General features: G+C 38.9%; 1 protein-coding gene across 1 annotated transcript in view; it reads left to right on the top strand.

Moving 5' to 3' along the window:
• The first annotated feature begins 1,367 nt into the window (after positions 1-1,367).
• Positions 1,368-20,297, top strand: part of LOC141434477 (nose resistant to fluoxetine protein 6-like) — a 64,553-nt gene continuing 45,623 nt past the window's right edge. The window contains exon 1 of the mRNA XM_074096924.1: positions 1,368-2,005. Within this exon, the coding sequence (XP_073953025.1) occupies positions 1,420-2,005 (586 nt within the window). The 5' untranslated portion in view covers positions 1,368-1,419. The remainder of the gene's footprint in view (positions 2,006-20,297) is intronic.

The raw sequence follows: 20,297 nt of genomic DNA, 5'->3' as shown, positions 1-20,297 counted from the left end.
AACATTTCAATGGCCTTTTTAACTTTAAAAAAAAATTGACTGATTGCAGGCGCGCTAATTCATTATTGTCGAGCTAGCGCGCCTGCAATCTTTTTATAACTTTTTAATTTTTCGCTGACCATAAACTATGCACTTCACCATCTGATATGTAAAGAATAATGTCAACTTTTACGGTCATTTTTGAGAAAAAGCTTATTACGAAACTATCCTTTTAGTTGACTCGAGTTTAACCGCGGGTTAGGCCTACATTACGTCACTGCCCCATTTCGCGGCGCACGCGTCGATATGCCATGTGCAATAACCGTCATACCTGTCAGGAGCATCGAAAGTTATGAAAGTGCCTTGCATAATGATTACGGCAGTATTCAAATAAGTTGCCCATGAAACGTTAATTATCTGAGCTGGTGCCTCCTACAAGGATGCGGCGACGTAGGGAAGCGCCGGCGCAGCGACTTTCGGCTATATAATTCGGCGATTGCGAATACGATGTAGGGCAAGTGTCTTCTGCCTAGCCGATCTGTAGATTTTATGGCTTATCTATTGATCTATTTGTTTGTTTTTATTTATTATAATCTTGAATACAGCGGCGCTTCTGTTGTCTTGCTTTGCGATGCTTTACGTTACGATACCTTTATGTACTGTGATTGTCCAAACAGGTTCACTGAAAATCAGCGTCTTTGCATTTCATGTGAAATATTTTATTGGAATCACCTCAACATTAAATTCACTATACCTACCTTTGTTTCTAAGACAGGCTATGTAAATACTGTTTTTCAAAATAAATAATTGATTCATTCATCCAATAATATCCGATAATGTATTTCCATCGGGAAAAATCGATTCTCGATCGCAATACCAGGGCACATTTTCATAACCATTAATATGGAACTTTATTATTAAGTGTCAAATGTCAAACCACGAGTTCCAAGTCGCAATTTATAATGATTGTAAACAAAAATCGAATAAAAATCTTAACTTAGGTGTTAACCACTCTATATCAATTATGAATCTCTCGATACAACCTCCCCTACGCTGTCTTGGTGCGTACTGAGGTTGACTGAAGTGACAAATATGAGCATTTCCGAAAATATATGACGGGAAATAATTATTCGGCTCACTAACCATGGTAACTCACACAGGTTTGCGGTTTCAAGTCAACGAAACATTTAATTTCAGACGCTCACTTAAAAACCACAAAATCAAAAGCAAATGTTATCACATGTGGATACAATTAAAAACTCGACCACAGCTGCACTAAAAATTCGGCTAACCAGAGCTCGGCGCACTACGGTCGCGTCCCTACGCGGTCTCCGAGAGTGAAAGTGGCAACGGTTATGTCACGGCGTGCGCAGGCGCACAGTCGCGACCCGACTGCCATGCCGCGAGGACCTTCCACTAGATAATGTGCCAGTGATCACCATGTCACCCATAGTGTTGATCCTCCTCGCCACTACCGCGTTCGGTCTAGAGCCAACGAAAGAAAACGCAAGAGAAGAAAAACTGAGAAGTGGACTCATAGACGCTTTCCAAAACATCAAAGGTGCTAAAGGGCTGAATGAAGGCATCAACTCAGACCTCATAGGGTCCATTTTGACTAAAGAAAAATCGACAACCGAAGACACTTTCGACTTATTCGCTGATGATGACGGTCTAACGTTTGCGGAAGCTTTCGATACGGAACCAGAAAGGAAGTCTTCAAGTACCGAAAAATCACACAACGTCCAGCATATAATTAAATATGCTAAAGTCGACAAAACAACGAGCAAACCTAGTAAAGATGTACTGATGAAATTGACTGATTCGATCCGTAACACTGTTAATGAAACTAGGGTACTAAAACCTAATACCACTGTTACGGGTATTGAAGAGATGATGCGGGTCTTCGATGCGGATATACTCGTGAACCAGTGGTCGGTGATCCAAAAAGCTGTGAATGGAGAGTGCTTGGAAGACATGCAGGAGTACGTCGACGGATTGAAGGACAACAGACTTTGGGCCCTGAAAAGTAAGTGCTTTTTTAAGACTTCTGACTTTCTGAGCGTACGCGAATCGCCGTTACGCGTGTGTTTAAATTTGGCGCTTTTACTTTTTTATAATCTGTTGTTTTTAGTGAAAAAAAGTTTTCGGCCAGTCTTTTCAATTCTTAAAATAAATTTGAAAGTGAGAAGCTACGGTTTTTGGAATATTACGACTCACTATCTGAACGTTTCTTCCTTCACAAAACCTTGTTTTGTTTGTACATGACCGATTAATACAAAGTAAAAAAATGGACGGAAAAAAAATCACACTTTATGACCTAAAAAAATCAAAACGCGCTATCCCATTCCCTGATGGGTCTCTATCATTAAGATAACTGTAGAAAGGTTCTAAGACGGGCCATGAAACAGGCCATTCAGTGTAGGAAAGAAGTGTAAGATTTTGATATAAACCTACGAAGGCTGAAACTTAATTATAACAAATTAAAAGCACTCACTGACAAAACACGCCCAATATGTTTTGAATCAAGCCGTGATTGTGGCAAATACGATGAAAAAAAATACAACCGAATTGATAACCTCCTTTTTGAAGTCGGTTAGAAACTTATGAAATGGGAGTCATATAATGTTAGTTTGTAAGTATTGCATAATTTACCTATTTACTTACTTGTGCGAGCGAATTTTGTGTGCTATTACATAACTATAAGACGATTTCTAATTTTTATTTCTTTTGTTAGTTTAATGTCATACATATGTTTGTACATAGATATTTATTATTCAGCGAGCCTAAATGGAGTCTCGCCTATTTTTAAAGACGTTTCCTGTAGCCTCAATAGTTTTAAAGATTATTTACTTTTACCAGAACTCGTAGAAGGTTATTGCAGCCTGTACAGTCAACTACAAATTATAACGTGCAAAGTTACAAAAATATGTATACACGACCTTAATATTAAGACAGTCGTTTATACATATTTTTGCAACTTTAGCCGCATCGATCTTTTTGCAGTTGACTGTACTTGAGCATATCGATATAATCCAGAACTCTACGTTTATATTATCACACAAGTTTACTGGAACTTACTGCCAAGATTTGGCCACATTATTTCACGAATAAACCTGATGTATACGCGTATTAAAAAGGTTCTATTAAAATTTGATTTTAATACAAAATTAATTGCTGACGTACCTTTGGTTGTCTATGATATATAATAATAATAATAATAATAATAACTATTATAAAAACATAAACCTAAGAATGAAAGAAAAATAAAGAACATAATAATAATAAATAATAATAATAATAAATACATAAATATCACGGGACAATTCACACCAATTGACCTAGTCCCAAAGTAAGCTTAGCAAAGCTTGTATTATGGGTACTAAGCAACGGATAAATATAATTATATAGATAGATACATACTTAAATACATAGTAAACACCCACGACCCGAGAACAAACATTCGTATTTTCAGACAAATATCTGCCCCGACACGGGAATTGAACCCGGGACCTCAAGCTTCGTAGTCAGGTTCTCTAACCGCTAGGCCATCTGGTCGTCTAAATATAATATAATATATATAATATATCAATGCGAAAGTTTGTATGTGTGGATGTGGAGGTTTTGTTTTAGATTTGATTTGATAAGACGGCTGGACAGATTTGGATGAAATTTGGTATGTTGATAGCTAAAGATCTGGAATAACATATAGGCGACTATTTAACACGATATTCCTAGCTGGTCGCGATAAATCGAAATCTCAACCGCTTCAAATTAATTAAATCCCGGAAGTTTAATTCAACTGCCGCATTCTAATGGTTTAATCCTGAGTTAATCTAACTAAATGACAGTAGGTTACATTACCTAAGCCCTAACAGCTAATAAACCATTCTCATTTTTATTCCCAAATCGTGATGCTCACATCACAAACTGGGCAAATTCCAAACGCGTTTTTTTTCGCTAAACAAATATTGGACTGTCTAAACTTCAAAACACGACCACTCGTCTCCGTCACACGCCAAGGAAGGAAAGAGACGCCGCACAATTAGCGCTTCCAAAGTGTACTTGTGTTAAGTGTGTACTTTTAAATTTATTGCCGTGACGATGGAGTATAAACTTAAAATGCGTAGAAAGACAAATATTTTTACTTAAAACTACGTTTTTTATGGGTAGCCCATTTGTAAGTCTGTTCGTTAGCTTGTTACCTCTTCTCGTCTAAGCCGCTATGAAATTCGGTATACAGATAGTTTGAGCCCTGGGGAAGGACATAGAATAGTTTTTATCCCGGAAAATAGCACAATTCCCGCGAGATAGCGTTACGAGTAAACGAATCTACTCGGACGGAGCCGCGGGCAATAGCTGGTTATAGTTAGATAAAATGACTGTGCACACACACACACACACACAAACATCACGCCTGTATTCCCAAACGTTACCGCTTCGGAGTCACTTTTAGCAATTTTAGGTTTTAAGTTTGACAAAAACGGTATAATAGTGACAAGTTGCAATAGAGCTTTAAACGGAGGTTTTGTTAAAACGTGTTTTTTTTTAGATAATATGTATCTAAATAAGCTTAAAAAGTAAAACTTAAGCTAAATAAATATATAAATAAAAGTAAATTTCTTAATTTCAAATCATTTATTCAGGAAATAGGCCGCAATGGGCACTTTTACACGTCATTTTAAACTGCCAGCGCTTTCGGAAAGACCATCATTGCCAAGAAGAATGCGCCGCAAGAAACTTGGCAGAAAGTCATTTTTTCCGTGGAAGTGTAGAATGCTTCCACCGTCATAAATAAAACTTTGTCACTTCCGACCTAGATTTGAACTCAAGATCTGCAGTTTACAAGTCCAACACTATATTTCTGAACAACCACGCTGAAGACAAAGCTATAAATATTTTAAATATTCAATATTTTTCCCAAATCAGTCTTTCTAAACTGCTTGGAAGAACTTTTTTTTTTAAAGTGTCAGTACTTCAAATTTGTTACAAAGCTAACTTACTTAACACAATCTATAGGGTTCTACACGATACGAGTAGTCCTAAAATATACCCTAAATAGTAAGTATACGCCGTTTCAGAAAAAAATCCTTCGTCTATATGAAACATTTGGAGAAAATATTTTCAGTGAAATATTAGAGAATTACTAGCTTTTGCTCGCTGCTTCGCCCGTTTGGAATTCGGTTATTTCCGAATGAAAAGTAGCCTATGTCACTCTCTGGCCTGAACTATCTCTGTGCCAAAAATCACGTCGATCCAGCGCTCCGTTTTGATTTCGGTTTCGAAACATACAAACACACGCACTTTCGCATTTATAATATTAGTATGGATAAACATGGTAACCCCGGCTCGCACCTCTGAGTTTTTCGAAATTCATGTGCGGAATTACAATTACAATTAAATAAATCAATAAATAAATTCCCAATCCGCACTGGGCCCGCGTGGGAACTAGTGCCCAAGCCCTCTCATTATGAGAGGAGGCCTGTGCCTTGCAGTGGGACGTCTGGGATGGATGATGATGATGAACATGGTGACAGCAAGGTGTCATCAATTGGGCATATCGTATCAATGACTAGGACGCTTAGGTAGCCGCGAGCGCCAGCATTCGCGGACGTTGGCCGCCGATTAGCTACGCTCGAAAACAAAAGTGGTACCGCGGCCTTTCGCAGTTGTGTAACGACAATGTAGGTCGCCGGCAGATCGAGAAACCGAGAGCTGCCGTTTCACCCTCGACGATACCATAATACAGTGAAGGTGTGTAAAACCGGACAAGTGTGGCGCCAGCACATTCAATTCCCTGCGCCCTATTTTTAAGAGAAGTCTCTTCGTTCCGTTCTCCATACAAACGTACCCGGTCTCATTTTAAAAGTAGGCAACAGAAATAGATGAATTTTTGTAAGTATGAACTAGACGTAATTATCTATGCCTGTGGTTTTCAGATTTTCATATAAATGTGTAATATCAGAATTACAGGAGCTCAAAAGTCGACAAAAAAAAGATGTCAACTTTGCACGAGAATTACAGACTAATAAAGCATTTTTACAAAAATCTAAAAAACCACAGGCATAGAAAATAAAATTAGTATCTTGATTGTAAAATATCATTGATTTCTGTGCTATACTTTTCATATAATATGAGGACAACGAAACCCAAAATTCAACCACCCAAATCTTGAAAAGCCTACAGCTATCTCGATATAAATTACGGACGTCGTTGCGGAAGGCATGGGGGGGACGGCTGCGAGCGCTTATGTCACGAGCGATAAAGACAGCGATATCCCAAACGAATACCTACGCGCCGCAGCGACCGGCACGGAAACTTCTCTTAACCCCCGACGCAATAAGGGAGGTGTTATAAGATTGACCGCTGTGTGTCTGTATGTCTGTCTGTGGCACCTATAGCTCTTAAGAGTCGCCAGTACGCTCGCCGCTGATCGCATTTTCATACAAAAGTAGTTTAGTTTTTCAAGGTAATTGAATAAAATCACATTCATTTTAAGTTTGTATGAGAAATGGAAATTCGTTATTGTTTTTTTATTAGGACAGAGAGAGAGAGTGACATTTATTTACACATATTCGATACACAGAAATAACACGTTAGGATGAAATAATATTTAAAAAAAAACATCGAATAGTATAAACGGGCCCACTCAGCATAATCTTGCGGCAAGCCACAACGCTGTGTTTTTCAGTGGGACCCATTACATTACATTTTACCCAATTACATTTTATATTAACCAAAACTAATAGCATTAAGAATCGTAATGGCTGCTCCCATTATATTTGCAAAGTTGCGTTTTAATCCGTACTGCTTGTAAATTAGAACGAAAACGTCTGTGTGGGCACACGAGCGTACACGAACTTTTAACGGGTGGACCGATTTGAATTAAGTATTTTTATTTAAATTTATTTATCCGTCGCTTAGTACCCATAACACAAGCTTTGCTAAGCTTACTTGGGACTAGGTCAATTGGTTGAATTGTCCCGTGATATATCTTTATATATATTGATTATAATGGGAGCAGCTCTTTTGAGCATAATTAGTTTTCGTTCATATTCAATGTAACAGAATCACCATCGTTAATTTTAAGTTTGTATGAGAAATAGAAATTCGTTATTGCAGATTCGTTACATTTTATTTAACCAAAACTAATTATAAGTAAGCATCGTAATGGCTGCTCCCATTATATTTTCAAAGTTGCGTTTTAATCCGTACTGCTTGTAAATTAGAACGAAACTACGTTTGTGTGACACGAGCACAGGGCTTTAACGGGATTAGCGAGCCATCCGGCGGACCTTGCACAAGGTCCTACCACCTGGGTCGGGGTTTCCAACTTTGTGTTGACTATGTTAGGTTAGGTTAGGTTGGTTTTATTCATTGATAATAAACCAGGATGGGGATCCGACCCATGTCCAACAGTGAACGTCCTACAGCTGATGATAATGATTAAGCCACGATATAACACATTAAATGAACAACCATTTACCTAGTCGGAACGCTGCGCAAGCGCTGTTTGTCAGCAAACATGGCGACGCGACGCGTACCTAATGTTTGAGATGTCACTTCCTCCTCGAGCATGCCGGCCGAGTGTGACTCGCGCCCCGAGGGTTCCGTACAAATTCGGTACGACAAGATAAACGCTAAAAACATTTCTTTAATAATATTTTTATTTTAGTTTCTTTATTTTTATTTATAAACAATATTTAATTTTATTTTTTATTTTTATTTAAAAAAACGGGCGTTATGTATGTACATAAATGCCAAGGGCGGGTCATAAGCCGAGCCCTCCCTGGGCCCTGGATAACTGTAGGTAGATAATTTTCTAGTGGTTAATAAAATTAATATCTCTGCGAGAAAAGTCGAGAGTTGACTGTTATTTTTTTTTTCAATTAATAAGTTTCATTATTTTTTGCGAAAAAAAGAATATTTGACTATATTAACCCCCTTTCCTGGCAGGAAAGCGATTCTCAGAAAAACCTATTAGCAGAGAGCTGTTTCTTTAGTAAAAACGTACCTACGCAGTGTGGGATTAAGTCCACTTTCATTTTAAACTTAATTTACTTTTAAAAGCTTTTATTTAGCTTAAATAAGAGATCACCAGATCACCACCGCCCCACACCTGCAACACCAGGGGATTGCAGATGCGTTGCCAACCTAGAGGCCTAAGATGGGATACCTCAAGTGCCAGTAATTTCACCGGCTGTCTTACTCTCCACGCCGAAACACTGCTGCTTCACGGCAGGATTAGCGAGCAAGATGGTGGTGGTGGTATGTGCGGCTCAAATCTTGCAAGTTAAATTTGACCTACGTCTAGTAGTCGGATGGTCTTGCAATTTGGCATACTTATTTGTTTATTATCGTGTCATAATGGAAAAAAATAACCTAGAACCGACCTAACTAATTTTAACTCGTGCTTGCGATTGCTGTAAGGTGTGCAACTTTTTGGTCTTCACCCTTTGATTAATAATTGAAATTAAATAACAAAATCAGATTGTAGCTAGTTTTAAGCAAAACCCCCGTGTGGTGTCGGGTTAGAATTACACCTCTCCATTTCTTCCGTGGATGTCGTAAGAGGCGACTGAGGATATAGGTTAAGGTATACCGTAGGCGACAGGCTAGCAACCTGTCACTATTGTACCGTTTTTGTCAATCTTAAAACCTAAAATTGCTAAAAGTGGCTTCGAAGCGGTAACGTTTCGTGTGCTCTGCCTACCCCATTTGGGAATACAGGCGTGATTTTTGTGTGTGTGTGTGTTTAAGCAAAATAAATAATGCATAATAATCCTTTGGTGTTGCAGATGTTTATGGGCGGTGGTGATCTCTTACCATCAGGAGACCCACTTGCTCGTTTGCCATCCAGTCAAATAAAAAATAATAAAAAAAAAAACAAAAAAAATTGTTTGAGATCTCTTTAGCTGTAATTTATCCTGTATACCTACTCATAAAAAACGGTGTAATTAATGTATCATGAAAACAAAATAATATCTCTATTTTTTTCAATGAGTCCATTTCTAAAAATCCGGACACTTGGTAAGTCCGGCCGCAACCCTGACAAAGGGTCAAAAATCCAGACGTGTTCGGACAAATCCCGGCGTATGGCAACCCTATACCCGTCCCGCTCCCGACCCGCTACCGTCGTGTCTCTTGCGCTTTAGAGGAAAGCTTTCGAGTTCCAAAAGACAAGTCTGCGCCGCGGTTTTCCCCGGCTGCGACCTCGGCCGTAACACAACAGCACACGGGCGATTATCAAACTTCATTATGAAACTGCATAGTCATTTCTTCAGACATTGCTACATCACTTTATGTAATGCGTTAGTCATAGGGTGTGAGTCCAAGCAAAGTCTATGTGCTTTGACACTTATAGCTTGAGCTGTTCACTCGCAGGCATATGACGTCAGGGGTCTATATGTTGGTCAATATCACCAATTGAAAATACAAACTGAAATATAGATGCACAGAAAAAACAGAAAAATAAGACCATCACTGGGAATTGAACCCAGGTCCTCGGTAATCCGTACCGCGTGCTATACCGCTACACCACTGATGGTCAACGGTACCGACACGAATTTCCCTATGCACCTCATATCTCAGCTTGTGTTTCTTACTTAGTCACTTAAGCAGCGACGCTAGCGACATCTATGCCGTAAGCCCTCAAACTTTTTCTTTGGAACTAACCGCTCACCCGGACAAGAGATATCGTTTCTAAGCAATCAAATTAAGATTGGTTTTTTGGAATAAAAAAATACAGAAAGATTCAAAAAACCAATCTTAATATCACCAATGATAAGATTCTGACTCCGAGTTTATACCTGCAATGGGTTAGTTTTCTAAAAAAAAACTAAATATATGAAAACATTTGTCAATCAAAGAAAAAATATGAAAATAGGATTCACGCTTCCTCGTTCATCGCTATTACCTCTCATATTTCGTTTGCTTGAATTTTTTACCGTGCAACGGCAAAACTTACTAGACACTGGCAAAATTGTCCTCTAATGGACAGAGCCATATTTATTTAAAAAAAAAACAACAGCAATATGAAGATAGAAATAGCCATTTGCCCGATGATTTAAAGACGAACTTATTTAAGTACTAGCTTGGAATTCGGTTATCGCGCTGTTCCCTCGGGAACTGTGCATTTTTCCGAGATAAAAAGTAGCCTTTGTCACTCTCTGGCAAATAAACTATCTCAATGCCAAAAATCACGTCAATCCGTGGCTCCGTTTCAACGTGAAAGACGGACAAACATACAAACACACTTTAATATTTACTTCTTCACCGTTAATGTCTCTTCAGTGTTTGTGATGATAGATGATAAATTTAACATAATGTTAATAAATAATCCTAATAGATAAAAGGGACATGATGTAATATTAATTGATTAAGAATTTCATAAAAGTAAGTCAGTTTAATGTGATTGTGATATTTAGCTATAAGATAAAATTTATTAATTACTAGCTTATGCCCGCGACTACGTCTGCGCGGATCTAGGTTATCGCGCGGTGGCGCCCTCTACCGGAATAAAAGGTATCCTATGTTGATCCTTGGGGTTCAAACTACCTATATACCAAATTTCATCAAAATCGGTTCTGTGGTTTCGACGTGAAAGGGTAACAGACAGACAGACAGACAGACAGACAGACAGAGTTACTTTCGCATTTATAATATTAGTAGGGAAGTAGGGAAGTAGGGATAGTAGGGATATAAAAGCTGCCCTCTTGTATAAATATTGCTGTGCCCAACAGGGTCCATGATGATCACATAATCTCTTTGTAACATCTGTAACCATACATTGTGGAAAAGCAATAAAATATCGAGTATTGAGTATTGAGTATTGATCCATGGGCTTGAGAGGTCACAGGTCAAACCAGCTGCTTGCGGAGCCAGTGACATTGAGTTCTTATTGTTGTCTTCGCAACTTTCATCTCGGAAACAGCGTCAAAGCGCGAGACATTGTTCCATGGGAACTGTCTCATATCTAGATCATTCCACATGACAGTCCCACGATACCATAGTATCCAAAACCAAAATGCTCCAAAAACCGTCCGTGGATAAAAAAAATTGTGGACCACAGCGCGTTTCGTCCGTCGATAAAAAAACCCGGTCGCGTGCTCTGGACTGTCAATGTGCTTATGGAAAGGAAGCTAAAACTAAACGCTAAGTGCAGACACCTGTATAAGGCTCAGTTTTCATCAGAGATATGCGAGGATATGTTGGGACGACGGACTCGGCTGTTTCCATCTGAAATGTACTGAGGATTGACAGAATGAGTAACTTATACTGAATCTCAAAATTTGACACTGAAGCGATTCAATTCCCACTCAAGTTAAGCGTAATGGTACTAAAACCGCTTGAAGTGAGTGAATGATAATGTCTGTATCCCTGTCGCTGAACCGTGCTTGAACTGAATCGCAAAAGTAACGTCGTGGTACGAAATAGCGATGCAGTTCAGTTTAGAGCCTAAACTGAATCGTATTAAGAGAGCGTGGTAGGCCCCCTGTGCGAGGATATAGGGGAACGCAGCCTTAATATCTGCCACAGCGGAGCGTACAAAAATATCTGACACTGCTCTATTTCTAGGGTCGACGAGTAAGATATTTTTGCACGCTCCGCTGTGACAGATAATGCAAATGATTTACTTTATGAGCTTGAACAGGTATACATAGACATATTTACTTAGTTTGATGTTTAGAGTGGTATGGTACTCACTGGTCGATTATTTTGTAGCTCTAATATTTAGGTGTGAATCACTACCACAATGACTTTAAAATGGAACCAAAACTGCTAAGGAATGAAAATACAAACTGAAATATAGATGCACAGAAAAACCAGAAAAATAAGACCATCACTGGGAATCGAACCCAGGTCCTCGGTAATCCGTACCGCGTGCTATACCGCTACACCACTGATGGTCAACGGTACCGACATGAATTTCCCCTATACACCTCATATCTTTTGTTTGTTTCTTACTTAGTCACTTAAGCAGTGACGCTAGCGACATCTATGCCGTAGCCCTCATCGAGAAACTTTTTCGGCACTCCATTGGAACTAACCGCTCACCCGGACAAGAGATATCGTTGCTAAGGAATGCTTTAAAACTGCTTTTTTCATTATTTACTTACATTTCAATAATAGGTATGCTGAGTGACGGTGATTAGTCAAAATATTTTTAAATGTAATAATGATTAGGATTACAAAGTTCAAGAGTGTAGGTACCAGAGGCCGTGTTGCCTAACGTTTATAAGCGGTCGCAATCAAATGACAGTTTTTGTATGCGGAATCTGTCATTCGATTGCGGTTGCGAGCTTCAGAACCGTTAAGCAATACGGCCTCAGGTCTAGGTACAGTCACCAACACCAATATGTGACACAACAAAACGTGCATAAAATATCTGACACGACTCTATCTCTAGGGCAGATTATAGGACGTGTCAGATATTTTTGCACGCTCCGCTGGGGCAGATATTTATGCAGGTGACTGTACAAGTACGTCGTAGATGGAACCGTCTCGGGTGCCGCGGTGTTCCGTAAATTAAAATCGGTTTGCTAAAATGTCACGCTTTCTGAAAACTGCTAAATCTTTACGACGCTGGCCCTATACTAAAGTGCATACGAACTTCGCATCATGCCGTCCCGCTTACGCCAATATTATTTAATACGAAAGTGAGAGGGACGGTACGATACGAACTTCGATTTTCGAATTTTATAGTAGCCCCTGGTCGGACATGAAAGTTGTGGACAGAAGATGAAATTGAATTAGAGAGTCCACGCGTAAATTGTGAAGAATTCGAATGTTATTTGCTTGCTTTGGATCGTCTACTTCATAGTTTTCAAAGTCAAATAAAGGTCATTGCTTATATTTTGAGATAAATGCATCACACTATACATAAACTAAATTATTAGTTGTTAAACTGGAAATAATTCAAATAACATTTATCTCGAAATGTTTTTCGATTCACTATATGTACATGAAAAAAATAGACAACCCCAAATAATTACAGTCGAGTTCATAAACTTGTGAGCAAAAATGTGATCAAAAATATCTGAACACGCTTCTACGCCGTCAACAATAGAGTCGTGTTCAGATATTTTTGAACTCGACTGCACGTACTTCTTCATTCGAACAACACCTGAGGCCGTATTGCTTAATGTTTTTGACGCTTGCAATCGCAATCAAATGACAGTTTTTGTATGCGACATCAGAAACGTAAGCAATACGGCATCTGTCCTTAATATGTATCTCCTGTCAATAAGCTCTTTGTCATTACCTCACCTATTTCTATATTTGTACACAAACAGACGCAGTATTATTTGTAATTGTGTATTTACAAATAATGTACCTATTAAGTCGTTTTTACAATAATATTTGCCGGCAATAAAGCTAAGACTAACTCTTCGTTGCTCAACATCCTGACATGACATGGGCAGAATGTGCAATACCGGGACATGTCAATGTCAAACATCATTTCCGTAACATAAAAAAAATATCTACACCCATATAGTAAATCCTCAATTATGCGTTCAAAAACCATAGGTAATGACCAGCATTACGACATTGGATTCTATTATGAACACGGCTGTATCGTAATTAGATTTCATACATCATTACAGCACGGGGGGGGCGCGACCACACGAGCAAGTTCTTTTAGAGAGTACAGGCAGATAAATCTTAACAAATTTTAAACAATGATGAAATCATCAAACGATATGATGCGACTCAATGACTAATAAGTTTCTTGTAAAAAAAAAACATTTTTTACACAAGCTTTTGTTGCCGATTGTAGTTTTTGCGGACTGTACTTGCATTGTCGTTTAAAATGCATATCCGTACCAAATTTCAAGTCGGTACTATTAACCATTGAGGAGTTCCCTCCTGCGGAGACGATCCTGGCAGGAGCACTGAGATGTCACTACCAGATTATTGTTTGTCACTAAATTTACATAAGCATGTCGAATTTCAAGTCAATTGGACTGCTGGAAGTGGGTCAAATGTAGCTTCCAAGATTTGAACCAAACAAATAAACAAAATTAGGATTGGTAAGTATAGCCCGAAGAATTGCGAAACTGAAGTGGCAGTGGGCGGGGCACATTGCTCGCAGGACTGATGGCCGATGGGGTCAGAAGGTCTCGAATGGCGTCCGCGGACCGGGAGACGAGCTGTCGGTAGGCCTCCAAGAAGATAGAACGACGACCTGGTTAAGATCGCGGGGTCGCGTTTGATGCGGAAAGCACTAGATCGGTCTGAGTGGAGAGCGTTGGGGGAGAGGCCTATGTCCAGCAGTGGACGTCTTTCGGCTGACATGATGAGGATTGGTACACATCTCGTTGCTAAATGCCCTGTATTTTAACTACAAATAAATGAGCTTAATATGATAATTACATGCCCGCCTTGCGAATTTTATATCTCATTGTAATAAGTGCAATTGCGAATTAAGTGCAAATATTGTTTTTCTAAGGGGCTGTTTCACCACCATTGATTAGTCCTTACTGACGGTTAACTGTGATGCCGTCTTTATTTGTTTTTTTCGAATAGACGGAGACGGCATCACATTTAACCCTCAGTTAAGACTAATCAATGAGTTGTGAAACAGCCCCTAAATGTTAATCTTTTCCATGGCTGCGCGTGATCTGATCAATATACTAAGTTCTTTTCCAAGTCGCTACACTGACAGATATATAGGTAGTGCCACGAGAGTTGAAAGTTAATAACACACACTGCTACAAAAATAACTGATTGCACAAAAGTTGAATGTATTAAATGAATGAGTAAATGTCAAAGTCCTGCTGTCATTACAAGACATGTTCTTGTGTGGTGCCCTCTGGTGGCACTGCGTAGTGGTCGTGGTAATTTAATCGACTTTTCGCACAAACGGGAAGAGATAAGTCCGTCCTATTCCTACTACTAAAAAAACCGGCCAAGAGCGTGTCGGACGCGCCCGAAATAGGGTTCCGTAGCCATTACGAAAAAAATAAGTAAGTAATATTTTTCTAAGGATTTCGTATTTTGTACGGAATATTCCAAGTTTAGGTATATTTTACACCTTAGGCCGCTATTTACTCTTAAACTACTAACAATTCAAAAGCAAACTTAGCCGTTATAGTTTTCCTTGAAAGTTTGATATACTTACTACCATCCTGAAATTTTTCAAATTTTTTCACCCGCCGGTTTAGACTTTAGAGGGGGGGGACGCTCCATTTTAATGAAAAATTGCACTTCAAAGTTGAATATTTTGCAAACACATCACTGAATCGAAAAATCGTTTTAGCAATCCCCTAATGGTTTTAAAAGACCTATCCAACGACCCACACTACAAGATTGGATGAGAAAAAACACTCCCACTTTACTCCTACTTTACTATGGGAGGTACAGTCGCCATCAGATATTTCGGAGCGGCCAAGGTAGTCAAAAATATCGGCACATGCACTTTATTATTAAGGTATTAGAGTTCATGTATCGATATTTTTGACCACCTAGCCCGCTCCGAAATATCTGATGGCGACTGTACTCTAAAATAAAATTATATTATTATTTAGTGTGAAATTTTAATATGAAAGATGGGTATGTACCGAAGTTAATTGAGAGAGCAGGTTTTATGGTCAGGGAAACGTTGCCTGGGCTCTTTTTTAACCCCCGACACAAAAAGAGGGGTGTTATAAGTTTGACCGCTATTTGTGTTTGTCTGTCTGTCTGTGGCACCGTGTAGCTCTTAAACGGGCGGACCAATTTCAATGCGGTTTTTTTATTCAAAATCAGGGGTTCTAACGATTGTTTTGAGACATGTTTCGTCAAAATCGGTTTAGCTGTTTTTAAGATAGTGAACTTTGAAGTGACACAGTCAGGGGTTTTCCATCTTTTTGTTGGTAAGCTTATTAAGTATTTGATACCCGTTGATCAACAAAGTAAATATAATACTTCAGTTTTCATTTACTAATGCCCTTTTATTTTCGCTTTAAGAAAATTTTAAACAGTGACTGTAGATACAGATTGCATTAAAAAATATAGGGAGCTCATGCAGGAGTTTACGTAATATTGCGGCAAACATTGCCAAACCTATACGTAATGTAGCACCGAACGAGCCTGCCGATTTCTTTTTACTCAACTTTGCGTCAAAACGCTGATTCATTATTTGAACACCATCATCATCATCAGCCGGAAGGTGTCCATTGCTGATGGCCTCCCCTTACAACAATAGAAATCTCAATAAACTTAAATTGCCTTTCTCCAAAATGAAACTAAAAAAAAATATCACGGGACAATTCACACCAATTGACCTAGTCCCAAAGTAAGCTTAGCAAAGCTTGTGTTATAGGTACTAAGCAACGGATAAATATAATTATATAGATAGATACATACTTAAATACATATTAAACACCCAAGACCCGAAAACAAATATTTGTATTTTTCATACAAATATCTGCCCCGACACGGGAATCGAACCCGGGACCTCAAGCTTCGTAGTCAGGTTCTCTAACCACTAGGCCATGTGGTCGTCAAACTGGTTAAATCCAGCCCACACTATATGATGATTAAAGTTTACAACCATTTACCAAACTCAATTAAGAACTTGGATAAACCGGTGATATTTTATAAACAGTTTAAAGGCATTCCTCATCGAAAGGTATTTTTATAACTTAAGATATTACTTCAATGAAAATATAAATGAATACTGAAATAAATTAATAAAATGTTAATACTCTTAAATGTATGTAGAATATTCTTAAGACGATAATTGAGTGATATAATTATGTAGTAGTAACCTCTCATGTTGCTGTGCCCTTGCAGGGCGTCACATGTGACTAATACCGAATTGTAACAACTGCTATATATAAATGTGATATGCAATGAATGAATAAATAAATAAATACAACACGAGAATAAACGACGACCGGATGGCCAAGTTGTTAGAGAACCTGACTACGAAGCTTAAGGTCCCGGGTTCGAATCCCGGCCGGGGCAGATATTTGTATGAATAATACGAATATTTGTTCTCGGGTCTTGGATGTTTAATATGTATTTAAGTATGTATTTATCTATACATATATATAAGTATGTTTATCCGTTGCCTAGTGTCCATAGTACAAGCTTTGCTTAGTTTGGGACTAGGTCAATTGGTGTCAAGTGTCCCATGATATTTATTTGATATTTATTTAACGACAACTTGGCACTTGCAACCACCGGTTACACGATGTTGGGTGACACTCTTTCCCGGCCAGGATAATACCGGGATGGAAATACCGACCATGTTTTTCGTGTAGGTACACGCCCATAAAAGCTCCTGTCAGTTTCTATGGGCGAGTACACAAAACACAGGGCCGGATTTCCATGTCGGTGTTACCCGGGCCGGGAAAGAATGTCACCCCACGATGTCGCTAGTTCTACTAGGAAACGACGTGGACCGGCTTGGGCATCACGGTCTTTCCTGCCAGAGAAGTGCGGGTCGTTTCTCAAGACATGCTGCCCTTAATGATATTATCCGTCGGTCTCTTGCTACGGTCAATGTGCCGGCTATTTTAGAGCCAACAGGCATATCTATAAATGACGGCAAGAGACCGGACGGAATGTCGCTGATTCCGTGGAGTATGGGACGTGTGCTAGTGTGGGATGCAACTTGTGTTGACACACTGGCCCCGTCTCATCTCCACCGAACATCAATAAGGGCAGCAACAGCAGCAGAAATGGCGGAAACTGCCAAAGCAGGAAAATACAGTGGTCTCGGTGCCGAATATGATTTTGTACCTTTCGGCGTCGAGACCCTTGGTCCGTGGGGCCCTGGCGCTCTGAGTCTCTTCAAAGATCTATCAAAGAGACTCAGAGATACCACAGGAGACCGAAGAGCTGGCAGTTTCCTCGCTCAACGCATCAGTCTTGCGATCCAGCGCGGAAATGCTGCCAGCATCTTTGGTACCATGCCGCAGGGTCCATTTTTAGATTTAATATAGTTAGTTTATTTAATTTTATTGTACATAATATACCTTTTTTATAGTTGGACCTGTATTGTTCATTAAAGGTTTTACGAGATGTTCTACTAGTATGTTAGGTTTTCTAGGAGTTATTAGTTAAATATCTGAAAACCTGGTAGTACAATTCATAAACTTGTAAGCAAATTTTTGAACAAAAATATCTGAACACGACTCTACTTGTTGGCTGACTGGCAGCCAATTAGATAGAATATTAGTTTTTTAATGTAGGTATTGTCTGTGAAAAATATGATTTTGAATTAGGACACGTCAGTATTGCCAGCCAAATTGTTCTCAAAAATAATAGGTACGAAATAAATAATTATAATATAATCCGAGAAGTTGCGCTGTTTCCTTCATTAACAATACGGTTAACGGCGTACAAGCGTGTTCAGATTTGATAAAATTGTTGCCACAAGTTTATGGACTCGACTGTACTGATGTGCTAAAAGTAACTTTCCATTTTTAGTATAGGAAATTTGGAATTTGGATTTTTGAATATAGGAAAATTTCGTTAACTTCTCACAATTCTATATAAGTTGTATATACTTACTACCATCCTGAAATTTTTCAAATTTTTTCACCCACCGATTTAGATTTCAGAGGGGGGGGGGGGAAATTTGCACTTTAAAGTTGAATATTTTGCAAACACATCACTGAATCGAAAAATCGTTTTAGCAACTTCCTAACTGTTTTAAAAGACCTATCCAACGATAGCCCACACTACAAGATTAGATGAGAAAAAAAAATCACCCCCACTTTACGTCTATGGGATTTTTTTTAATTTTTTATTGTACCATTTTGTCGGCATAGTTTACATATATATCCGTGCAAAATTACAGCTTTCTAGCATTGATAGTCCCTGAGCAAAGCCGCGGACGGACAGACAGACAGACAGACAGACAGACATGGCGAAACTATGAGGGTTCCGTTTTTGACCATTTTGGCTCCGGACCCTAAAAATTGAAAGAGTTCAGGGAAAGCTCTGGAAATTTTCACAAGAAATATAATTTCAATTTAAGAAACGGAAAGTTTTCATCCCTATTCAAAATTATGAGAAGTTTTCCTACATGAATTCGGCAATTTTAGAGTTTCTTTTCCCTCCTTCCTCCAATACCTCCTAGATAAGTAAACATACTAATTAAGTATATTCAATTGATTGAAACCAAATGAAGAAAGTGAAAACGCGAGATCACCCGGTTTCGCATCCTGCTGGGCCCTGCGCGTGCGTCGGATCAACTCATATTTATAGTCCGAGTATATTGTACAAACAATACAGATAGATAGATCTATTTAATACATTTTGAAAAAATACATTATTAACACACGTCAAGTAATTATAAAAAAAAAACACACAAAAAGATCGTCAAATCAGTACAAAAAAACATACTATAATGAATAGGCACTAGTCGGAATACAATAAAATTACAATATCAAGTTATAGTTAGAATAAAACACGTTTTTTTTTCTGTTGCGCACCTATGGACGTTAAACGTCAAAAAACAAATGATTTTGTATTATTATTTAATTCATCATCATCATCCCAGCCTATATACGTCCCACTGCCGGGCACAGGCCTCCTCTCAGAACAAAAGGGCTTGGGCCATAGTTCCCGCGCGGGCCCAATGCGGATTGGGAACTTCACACGCACCATTGAATTGCTTCGCAGGTTTGTGCAGGTTTCCTCACGATGTTTTCTTTCACCGCATAGCTCGTGGTAAATTTCAAATGTAATTCCGCACATGAATTTCGAAAAACTCAGAGGTGCGAGCCGGGGTTTGAACCCACGACCCTCTGCTTGAGAGGCGATAGGTCAAACCACTAGGCCACCACGGCTCACGGCACGGCATTATTTAATTACAAACTACAAATGAAGCAAGTCAAAATCTGGAAGGCCCGTGACGTCACTTCTTAGTAAAAAGTATACGTAGTTGTGACACACTTCAACCGGCTACGTACAGGGTACACTTTTTTCTGAAAATGCCGTTTTATGAAAACAGTTATTTATGTAGCTGGTACGTAATCAAATCAAGCACCACCTCTTGGCTACCTATAGATGATTATTGAAATACAATGTGCCATGTACGTGGTTCATTATACGACGTTATTGGGTACGTCGCTCGTCGACAATGGTTCTCACGATGTCCGCAGTTTCGCGGTTAACAGACTTTAGGGTTAAGGTCGTATTAAAAACTCAACTTTTAACTGACACAACATTAGATTTACAGTCGCAGTTTTGCATACCGGGCCAGTAAACTTTCTAAACTGCACGCAGTTTCGCAAATGTTCAGTAAGGAAATAATTGCCTATGGGGAATAGTTGAATCTAAGCTCTCGGTTGTTTTGTGCTATAAACACTGCGTTAAAC

The sequence above is a fragment of the Choristoneura fumiferana genome, chromosome Z (genome assembly GCF_025370935.1).
Source record: "Choristoneura fumiferana chromosome Z, NRCan_CFum_1, whole genome shotgun sequence".
Lineage (NCBI taxonomy): Eukaryota > Metazoa > Arthropoda > Insecta > Lepidoptera > Tortricidae > Choristoneura > Choristoneura fumiferana.
This window is presented reverse-complemented; position numbering and strand designations above follow the sequence as displayed.